At 42.6% G+C, this 11,247-nt stretch overlaps 1 protein-coding gene across 2 annotated transcripts in view; it reads right to left on the bottom strand.

The window, feature by feature from the left end:
* Positions 1-537: 537 nt before the first annotated feature.
* The window catches only part of arhgap32a (Rho GTPase activating protein 32a), a 34,132-nt gene continuing 23,422 nt past the window's right edge, over positions 538-11,247 (bottom strand). For both annotated transcript variants that reach the window (XM_032545036.1, XM_032545037.1), the window contains 9 exons: positions 10,553-10,697; positions 10,233-10,315; positions 8,953-9,060; positions 8,678-8,823; positions 8,368-8,581; positions 6,962-7,110; positions 6,794-6,868; positions 6,069-6,692; positions 538-4,677 (listed from right to left, as the gene is read on the bottom strand). In XM_032545036.1, the coding sequence (XP_032400927.1) occupies positions 2,513-4,677; positions 6,069-6,692; positions 6,794-6,868; positions 6,962-7,110; positions 8,368-8,581; positions 8,678-8,823; positions 8,953-9,060; positions 10,233-10,315; positions 10,553-10,697 (3,709 nt within the window). In that variant the 3' untranslated portion in view covers positions 538-2,512. The remainder of the gene's footprint in view (positions 4,678-6,068; positions 6,693-6,793; positions 6,869-6,961; positions 7,111-8,367; positions 8,582-8,677; positions 8,824-8,952; positions 9,061-10,232; positions 10,316-10,552; positions 10,698-11,247) is intronic.

Raw genomic sequence — 11,247 nt, 5'->3', positions numbered from 1 at the left:
AATGTGCAAAATTAGGCTTGGAGAATAAATCAATAACAACATATATCGTGATAGTTACATGGCCAATACCGATCAGATGAAGAATCGCCCGGCATTCTGGGGGACGTAGGCAGAGGAAAGGTTTTAGCTGCTCAACCTCTGACCGCCAGCTAAGCTAGTTGGGTCACATCAACTAACTCACTCACTCTTTGGTTACCTAGCAACAACTTGTTGAGTTTCTTGTCTCATCACCCTACCTCATAACTGCTTAAAAATAATTTTAAAAAATAACGTCATTGAGTGAAGACTGTGGATAAAACGGGAAAGCAGTTTGGTAGCATTTCAGATATTTAAAACAAACAAACAAAAAAAAATCAATAATTATCAGTATCGACTGATATACTTTTTTAAGCCCATATTGCCCAGCCCGATGTAAAACTGAAGATTACACTTCGACTGTGTCCAACAGCTTTAACAGGACCCTAAGTATTCATAGGTCTTACCAATCTACTTTGAAATAACTTCGAGCACATTTTTTAAAAAAAATCAGCAAACTTATAACTGACAATATATCTTTATTTTTTTTTATTTGTCACTAAAATAACTCGTAACATGTCTTAACAGGATGTCCTCATTTACATTTTTTAAACTGATATAGCATCTTGAGTAAACCTTATGACAAAATGAATAAAACATGTTTCCATGTAAAACACCACATTGTTAAAAGTTTGTAAAGAGGAAGGATTTTTTTTCTTAATTTTATGACAAAAATCACAATGCCATATAAAATACAGTTTTTTTAATATATATATATATATATATGTATCTAAGAGCATGAGCTGACTTGCCTTAAATCCAGCATATTTAGCCACGGTAGCTTTGACTTGAACAGAAATCATACAGCACCCACTGCTTTTAGATAGCATTAAGCAAGAGGAGCTTGTGTGAGCGACCCCTGAAGAGTTAGAAACCGTGAGGTTATCTTTCAATTTCTGCCCCCCAAAAAGTGCCATTTAGCATTAAACAACGACTCTGAGCAAGCTGTTTCTTACAGAAAAAATATAAGCTTTATGTCTCCATCTATACCATGTTAAGACAATGTGTTTCATACACAGTTATTCTGAAAAGTGCTTGTTGAAGTCTGAGTAGACTGTTGGATAGAAAACAAAAAATGTACAGTACATTGGCCACATGTTAGACGTGTGTTACTCCTATACAGTGCTGGCCAAACGTGCTGGTACCCCTGCTAAAGGTGATTTAAAAGCCTTAAAATAAAATTCTGTTTTTACGGCAGCAGCATATAATCAAGCTGAATTTGTTTTAGAGAAATCGATTTGAGTACATTCTTCATATGTACTCAATAGTTTTGAGACTTTGTCATTTTAAAAGTATTACAGTAGTTTTCACAGATGTACATTGCTTCCTATTTGTCTTTTGTTTGTCTCAAAGTCAGTTTTTTTACTTTTATTTTGTTCATGCTTTCCTTCATGCTAGTCTAGCTTACTTGTTGGCTAGCATAAAACAAGCTAACCTAGCTTGTTTTTCATAAAACAAGCTAACCTAGCTTGTTTTATGCTAGCTTGTTTTTTCTATTGGTGAGACATAATCTCACCAATAGAAATATCTTCAGTTAAAGTCCAAGTACAATTTAGACTACTCCACGTGTTTACATGAATAAGCTTTTTCCTTGTAGGCTCCCTTCAACGAACAAATCAGTGTTTACATAGTTTCCAGTAGCCGTAGACAGAACTTGCAGTAGACAGAACTCTTGGCTGCAGTTCTTTAAGACGCTCTCGCAATGTTTCCTTTCTAACAAAGTGTGCTGGTATATTAATAACATGTGTGTTTCAAAATATTAGGAAATGAATGGGATTTTGTGGAAACTTAATTGTCTGTCTTTGATGTGTGTTTTGTTTCTGATGTGCTCTTGTTTGGAACAGTGTACGTATACTGGGATCAAGAGTGTGAAATTCAAAGTGTTCTGCTGTGACGTCACCCTCTCAACCGTGATTTCTTTGAACATTGTGTATGTGGCCTAATTAAAGGTATTGTGGGGTAATATTATGCTTCTGCAATAAAATTTATGTTTATTTTCTAAGTTCTTTTTTTCACATCTTTATCAGGGGTGCCAGTATATTTGTCCACATCTGTAAGGACATTACATTAAAAAAAAAAGTTATTTTATACACATTCCTTAAAAATCATGTTATTAAATCACATGAATTTACCTTGTTATCCCTTGTTATGTAGTCGAAACATATAGACTTTTTTTTCCAAACATGCTTCTTACATCTATTTCCAAATGTTAAATGTTAAAACAATCAGTTTGTTCCCGTTAAACTTTTCTGGAAGCTAATGTAACAAAACGTACCAACAGCACAGTCCTCACCATCAGCCTCGCTTCACACTTCTTTTAGCAGCTCGTAAAGGTTAAAAACAAAAAGCGGTCTGTTGGTCTGGCTGAGGATAAAGTGCAGGAATCCTTTGGCCCCAACATGGAATCAGATATAAAAGCAGTGGTTTAAGATCACTCTTAGACCCCAGCTTCTGATCTAAGAGCGGGGTGATAAAAAGCCTCGTGACCCAGGACCTTGGACAGGAGTCTGTGTCCATGTGGAGACATGCAGCTCTGGCCAGGTAAATATCCAGCTGCTGCTTTGCTGGATCGGGTGGATTTTGATCTTGGCGCGGCGTAATAACCCTCCATGTGGTCGTAGTGTGTGGGCTTGACCTTAGTGCTCTGAGTCCGTCTGCTGAGGTGAGCAGGGAAGGGTTCCAGATGTTCGGGATCCAGGGGAGATTTGGAGTGGTAATGATAGTAGTGACGATGTTCTCTGGTGCTCTGCGAGCGCACCGGTCTTCTCAGGATGCTGGGTTTCGCAGCGCCAGCCAGCACTGATGGATTCTGTTCAAAGCCTCTCGTTTGGCATCGGTGAGTGTGCTCGATGCTTTTCAGGTTGGGGCAGCCTCGTTCTGGCAACGAGGGGACTTTGCGGAGGAGTGGCTGCCTTGAGTAGCCCTCCTTGATATGAATCCGTCTCACTGGCCCAAATTCTGCGCCAGACCGTTGGCCATAGCTTTGCCTGGACACCTCGGGGTATGCTTGCTGAGACATTATTCTTGGGGTGGTCGGCGAAGTGGCTACGGCCGTTTGGCTGTCCACACTGTGGGCAGAAAGTAGGTTGGCATTTCCAGGGTCAGACTTACTCCTTGTGTGCATTATGTCCCTTGGTGAGTCTGGAGTCTCACAGGGAGACACAGAGTGGTACGTGCTTTTGTGTCTCTCTTGCTGAACTGGTTGATACACAACCCTTTCAAACACCTCTGCATCTCTAGCCTCGTAAACCACAGTGTCTCTGCTTTCTATGTAAAGCTCCCTATTCACAGGAGAGGCGTGGCGTGGAGAGTAGTTGTAGTAATCTGATTGATCACCTTCCCTAGTGGAGTGGACTGTGTAGGTCTGATGGCGATGGATGCCACTTTGCCGGCGGGGATCTATGAAATAACGAGATCTTGGATCTCCCGAACTTGAGTCGGAATAGGGGCCATAGTGGTGTTCTGGGTGTACGTTCTCAAACTGCGTCCGTACAGATTTCAGACCGGCCTGGATTCGCTCTTGATATGGCACTTCAGGGCTCAGCTTCTGCTCCACATAAAGCATGGAGTCAACGGGCAGGATTTCTGTGTTCGCCAGCTTGTAATGACTGATCTGTGGAGAATGAAAAGAGTGTGCCCGCCGGATCGCCGGGTTTCTCACTGCCCTGTCCTCGGAGCTCTGCCATTGCCCCTGCTGCCTCTGGAAGTCACCCTGGTAGCGACTGTACTGAGGTGACAGAGGTTGTCTCAAACCTAGAGAGCTGCAGCGGCTCTCCGATGACTGCCTGTACAGGCCTTTATGCGCAGAGAGGTGCGGCGGCAGAGCGCCGGGCCGAGGGTAGTGAGGCGTAGGTGTTCGACCTGAATGAATCGGCCGGTGATGGTACTGCTGATGATTATGATGATGATTACCGCAGACATCTTCATGCATGCCAGGAGGCCTTTCCTCCTCTGGGCTGTAGGGATGGGCCGAAGAGGTCTGGAATTGTCGTGGGAAGACCTCTTTGACAGAGGCAGGCATCGAAGACTCCGCCAGGATGGATCTGAAATTAAAAGCATCCACAGAATCCATGTTTGCATACACGGGAGAGGCTGGTGGGCTCCTTGCTGAGCCGATAGGCTGGCAGGGCGTCGAGACTCCAACACTCTGATAAGTGTGTTGTTCCTGTCTGACCTCCGACTCTCGTTCCTCTCTGTGCTCCCTCCCTCCAGCGCTGCCTTCCTCCAGACTCCCCGACCCGAGCGGGCTGACGTTAGGAGTGAAATTGCACACGCTTTCCTGACTGTCGGCAACCTGCAGCGGCTCTGGGTAGAGGTGCGAAGGTGAGAACTGGCCAGGTTGAGGGTAGCGGTGGGCCTCCGCAGCCGCTTGCCTCTGGGAACCCGGGCCGACGTGAAGGCCGCGGCACTCCTGAGGATGCACTTTCACGTCGAGAACGGAGGGTCGCTGAGGTCTGTAGTCATGTGCGTGGCTTCTTCTTTGGGACGCGTTGCTGGCCTTCTGGGCAGATTCCGCCAGGGCCAAAGCCAACTTGCGCGCAGCACTCATCGAGGGAGGGTGAGGAGGGAGAACAGAGACTGAACTCATAAGTCTACCTGTTCCTGGGGAGGGATAAGACAAACAACGCTACAGTATGACAGGACAAACAAAGCTATGGTAAGACATGATGGGACAAGACACAAAAGCTTTCATAAGAAACTAGAGTGCATTAAAATTTGCATGCTTACTAACTATACAGATATGGATATAAAAAGGAATAAAGAACATCCCTTGCATATTTACTGAGACCGCTTAAAACTTTTCACATTTTGTTCTGTAACAAAAATAATAACCTTGGTGGGGGTTTTATAGATTTTCTGTGATCAACATAAAGTTGAGGGTAAATATATTTTAAAATTATTGTGCAAGTATGCACTTTTACTGCAATTCCAGCTGCAAGTCTTTGAGGGTATATCCTCCTGTGCAGAGGCTAAATGTTGCTAGTGCTTTATTGTAAAATAGCTCAAGCAATTTTTAAGTCCAGCCCAAGATACTATTGAATTTAGGTATGGATTTTGATTGGGCCATTCTAACACATGAATATTTTTAGATCTAATCTATTCAATTGTAGTTCTGGTTGTACTTTGCTTAAGGTCAATATCCTGCTGGAAGGGGAACCTTCACAAATCTTTTGCAGCTGCAGAGAAGTTTTATATAACCTATATAACCTTGATGCCTTCAGTGTAATGGACCTTCCTTCAGTCGCCCAGTCAGCATATTCTCTCATGTTAGATATGGATATCCATATCACTATGGGCTTCTTGGGTGCTGTGAATAATGTTATCCTTGCCCGTTGCAGATCTGGCATTTGTGCCATTGTCTTTCAATTTTTTAATGATGCTTTGAACAGGGCTATGTAACATGGTCAAAGTTTGGATTTTGAAACTTACATCCTCTTTAAACTTTTCCATAACTTTATCCATCTTGTGTGTGTTCACAGAGTAACTGGATTTACACCAATAAACCGATATCCGATATTTACCAGTATAATATGCATTATATTTAATTCAATACCCTTTCAAGACCTTAAGGAAACAACCACACTGCTGGCTTCAACATTGCTTCTCTGCTTCAGTTAAACTACCCACAATCCTGTGCTGCATCATCATCACTGTCAGATGACCACGCTCCTTCTGTAACCCCTCTAGGAACAAACGGCAGCAAGATGGAAATAAATATCGGTTGTTAATATCGGCTCTATTTTATTTATTTAAGAGTTTCCAATATGTTACAAAATTACTAATATCCTAACCGATACCGATGTTAGTGCCGACATATTGTGCATCCCTAAACTAAATGTACAAATTTTGAAAAATAAATTTTTTCTCGGATAAAAATACCTTTAAAACGTATTAAAAGTTTGTGTTTGTAACAGTACAAAATGTGAAAAAGCTTACATGGCATGAATAGATCTGAAAGGCACGGCACAGATTTAGGATATTGAGAAACTAACCTGGATCAGGGAGGTTCTGGGCAGACTGACTGAGGTCCGTCACGCCGGATGCCTGACTCGCTGTGTTGATGGGGCTGCTGTGCTGAAACAACGGCTGTTTCCCATCTGCTGCCGAAGCCTCGCACTTGTCCACGTTGGGAGAAGAAGAAGGCACGGGAGTCTGAACATCTGCCAGCATTTTTAATGATTTCTTCCTCACTTTGGGCGAGAGGTGCTTCAAGGCGACTTTTTTTCCACTTTTGCACAGAACCGGGCTGTCCTCCGGAGAGCGCGAGCAGCCGACGTTGTTCTGGGAGGACACGGGCTCGGACTCGTTGGAGCACCCTGCACTCTTCTTCCACCTGCTGCCGTGGTGCATCGCGGGAGTCTGGCTGCACTGGAAAGACATGGGGTCGAAGTCTAAGGTCGAGATGCCCGCAGCCGGCGGGGAAAGGTCGAGGTCGTCCTCCGAGTGGTGAGGGGAAACGGCTGCGCGGCCTCGGTCGGCGCTCCGTTTACTGTCGTTCAGCTGGTGAGCTCGGCGGTCATCTTTGTTTCTGGAGTTGTGCAGGTCGTCCCTGCTGGCGGCAGAAACCGCTTCGCTGGTCGACCGAGGTCTGAGGGGACGGTAACGCGGAGGTCCTCCTAGGTTGCATTGAAATAAAAAGATATATATTTTTATATATATAAATGTAAGCTGCTGAGAGCTCAGCAGAAGAACTTTTTATCATCTCCTGAAAGATTACCTCCTAAATTTTGCAAAGAAGTAAGAGATTCTTCGCTTTTAGTGGACCGCAGTGTGCCGCTATCTCCTCGTCCTCCTGCAAGCAAAAATTATTGCGGAGAAATCACACCACTTCCAAGACATCCCGAAAAAAAAGAAAAAAAAATCTGTGGCTCCACAGCAAACTGACCTGGCAGTGCTATGCTCTTTATCTCATTTGGTTCACTGGGGTGTCGCTTTAGTTTACGCTTGGACACGGAGTGGGACTTGCCCAGGTGGAAAAAGGACAGCCAGTTCCCCGCAGGAGACTTCTTCGACTTCGCTAGAGGCCGCTTGCCACTGCGACACAGAGAACAAATCGTATTTATCGCTTGACCCTGAAAGTGTGTTGTGAAGTCTCAAGATTATCAAGGACAAAATGGTTCTGGCTGTTGCTTAGGCAACATTTTTATTTTTGTTTACTCAAGGAAGTTTGTTATTGAGTTTCACCAGGGACATGAAAGCAATTAATTTAGGAATGCCTTGACCAGTCCCTAATTTCATTGGGACATGCCCACTAAGGTGATTTTTCAGGTATTTGATTCATCCTATACCTTAGGCATATATTTATATGACATTTTTATTGCTATTTAGTCAAGGAATAACAACTCACCTACTGAAATTTAAGACCTACAGTACAGACCAAAAGTTTGGACACACCTTTCTAATTCAATGGGTTTTCTTTATTTTCATGACTATTTATAAGGCAAGAAATCCCACTTATTAACCTGACAGGGCACCTATGAAGCGAAAACCATTTCAGGTGACTACCTGTTGAAGCTCATCAAGAAAATGCAGAGTGTGTGCAAAGCAGTAATCACAGCAAAAGGTTGCTACTTTGAAGAAACTAGAATATAAGGGGTATTTTCAGTTGTTTTACACTTTTTTGTTTAGTGCATATTTCCACATGTGTTATTCATAGTTTTGATGCCTTCAGTGTGAATCTACAATGTCAATAGTCATGAAAATAAAGGAAACTCATTGAATTAAAAGGTGTGTCCAAACCTTTGGTTTGTACAGTATATCCACAGAAATGTAGCTTCATCCAACCAGGTGGTGATAAATTTGCCTAGCTAGGTGCTGGCTAGCTAGGTTTTTTAGCTACCTTAAGGCACATGTTTATATGACATTGCTGTTTAGTCAGTGAAGTGACAGGATTTCAAATTTAAGACCATCATGAATGGAATTTAAGATCTAAATTTCCATAGAAACGTACAAACGTCATCCAGCCAAGTGGCAATAAATTTGTATGTCATGATAGATGCAAGAAAAACTAACTAGCTAGCATAGGTATGTTTTACAGCTTGTTATCGGTAGCCTCAACTGCGTCAGGTTTCACCAGAGACATGAATACAGATTGGGACATGCTCATTAAACAGTCACTCAGTCATTTGATTCATCAAGCAAGGACACATCTCCATGGAAGACATGGAAGACACCCTGGGCCAAGGACTCAAATTGGACACTATTTTAGTTGGCCTGAACAACTAAAACAGAAGAGCTGGCTAGCTAGCTAGTAGCAGAACTAGCATTTAAAGAGATTTTTTTAAACTCTACCTCTCCATTGGCAGTTCAATGACAGTGTGAAATTTGCCCAGCAGAGCTTCGGGCCCCTCGCCGACCTCGATGTAGTCGCTGTGGGTGAGGCAGGGGGTTGTGGCTGGAGATCCGAGCTGCGTCTGAGTCCGAGCCTGGGCCTCCTCTAAAGACAGCAGCTTTGTGGACGGGGAGCAAACCATCAGAGACTTTGGTCTTGATAAGGTGTTGTTACCTAAGATTGATACACACACACACGCCCACACACACACATTAGCACAGATACAAACGTATTTTGTTTTCCATTTCTTTATCCTTTAAAAATCCCTACCAGAGCTTTCTCTTAAAATCGAGTTTAACTTTGTGCTGAAAAGGGACTCCGTGTTGTTGAGGATGAACTCCACCACCACCGACTGGATCCGCACCTCCATGAAGGCCGCTGTGCCACTAAAGCAGGCCGACTCAATCTGTCTGGACCTGAAACGGAGCACAGCGCGACCTAGTTCAGCGCTCGGGACCACTGAGATGTGCCCCAGTTCGCTGCGACAGAGCGGCCAAAAAGAAGCGGTGAAATTTCTGACTGTGCCGCGGCCGAGATGCAGTCACCTGAGGAGGTTCGGCGCCCAGACAATGGCCAGGTTTTTAGTGTGCATGTTGGTGACAGAACTGAAGGTGGCCAGGCGGGAAAGGTGCCTCATGAGGTACTCCAGCGTCCTGCGGATGTAAAAAGAAATCCTCGTGTTTGAGGTTGCTCACTGTTGCTCTCTAACAAACCTCTGAGGCAACTGTTTGTGATTACGTAACACAGAAGTGGACTCCATGTAGAGGTCCGGAGACCTCTGATTATAGTCAGTTGAACTGAATCTTATTTACACTTACCAGCTATTTTTGGTAGATAGACATGACATAAGACAAAACTAACTTACAAATAACTTTTCAGCAAGAAATAGGAGCTTGTTTAGACTTAGACTTAGACTTGTACTTTATTGATCCTTTGGGAAGCCAGTAATAATATTTCTTAGTATACGGAATCACTGGCCAGGACTAGTTCCACGGTCAGACAATTTTCACTTCAACATGGGGAAATGTCTTGTTTCAGTAAGATGTATGAGCTTGTTTTAAGTCAATAATTCCTTAATATTGATCAATAAAAAGTATTAGTTCAGCTGGCAGATTATAACAAGACTTTTCCCCACACTACTTCCTACTGAAAAGTTACTTGTAAGTTAGTTTTGTCTTATTTCAAGTGTAGTAAGATATTTACACTAGAAACTAGACAAAAAAGACTCGGTTAAGATCCTCATATAACTCAAAATGAGCCAATATTCTCTCAGCTAGTAGATCTTAAAATATGTAAGACTTTTTAGATTGGTAAGAGTTTAGCAAGGAGATATGACTACCAATGCCCATCAGTTTTTTATTAAGACTTTTATTTATGAGCAATTTTGAAAACATTTGATCATTTTCATTTCACTTTACAATTTTGACTAATTTGTGTTTGCCTATCATACCTAATCTTAATGTAAAATGTTAAAGTTTGTGGTCATTATGTGAAAAAAAAGGAAAAAAGTTGGAGAAACTTAAATACTTCTCTCAGGGCACTATGAGTGTCAACATTGGTTAACAGAAGATGCTCATATAATTTATGATGAACCGATATTCTCCCAGTGACTAGATCTTAAAATATGTGTGATTTGCTCTAGTGAACGGACATCGGGAGAGAAAATCACAGAATTTAGCAGCTTAGAGCAGGATGACCTGAGCTTGGCAAGATAAAGATCAAGTTTATGCAGAAAAACACAAGTTAAGCAAATTGCCTTTAACCAAATAAAATGATACATTCCATTTTCTGACAGCAGGGTGCAGCAGTGAGCTGTAAATCTGACCTGTAATGAGGAGGCGGCAGCTGCTGGATGACATTGTGGATTTTTACCAGCCTCTCCTCATCTGTGGCTGCAGACACAGCTTCCTGTGACAAAACGGACGACAAAGCACAGAGTCTAACAACCGAAGCAGACGAGTTAATCTGACTTTAGGCTCCAAAGCGGTTCTTGGAAAGCTCGTCGCAATGCAATGAAGCAGGACTTGAAAATGAGATGTCTCTTTCATTCAGTTAATCAAGGAGCGACCAGAAAAGACGTCGCCTGCACATCGACTGACCCGAAGCTAAATCGGCTCCCGTGAAATCTTTGAGAACTGTGCTCACCGAGAACCGGTCGTAGAGCTGGTACGTGAGCAGCGGGTTGGGCAGCTCCCTGAAGTAAAGCTTGCACAGGGAGCCCACAGAGTGGATGTCTTGTCTGAAAAGCTCTCGGCTCAGGTCTGGGATCTGCTCAGAGTCAAACTCGTGCCTAGAGACAGAACAGAAACACAAAATTATGCAAGGTTTGAACCCATTTGGACATAAAATATTGAATTAAGTTTTCCCCCTTTCTTTTGGAGGAAAGTTGAATATTAAAAGTATTAGTTTGGCTTTTAAAAAAACTCTGCATTTTTAAGCCCTGACTGCTATTTTAATAGTTTATCCTAATAGTTGATTCTAGAAGTTCGGCCATCTTGGTGGAATTTTGTGTCGCTTTTGAAACAGGTCAACAGAATCCTGTCGTCTCAATTAAATTATTATGTAGGCACATTTAATTTTATAATGTATGTACATTTAACATTTTGACAGTGGTTCAGGTCTTATTTGTCCATTACGAGCATCTGGTCTATGAGTGCTTACATATGGAGGAGTCCTTAGTCCTGTTTTGTTTTATTATGTTGTAATCAGAGTCTTTTTCAGTTTGTCAATCACAGTCAAGTCCACAATAACAGAAAAATGAGCAATTCCTTCTTCTGTATCTCAATAATACCAAAACAGAAGTCACTGTATTTAAGAGACCAAACTATTTCTTCGGGTGT

The sequence above is a fragment of the Xiphophorus hellerii genome, chromosome 18, assembly GCF_003331165.1.
Source record: "Xiphophorus hellerii strain 12219 chromosome 18, Xiphophorus_hellerii-4.1, whole genome shotgun sequence".
Classification (NCBI taxonomy): Eukaryota; Metazoa; Chordata; class Actinopteri; order Cyprinodontiformes; family Poeciliidae; genus Xiphophorus; species Xiphophorus hellerii.
This window is presented reverse-complemented; position numbering and strand designations above follow the sequence as displayed.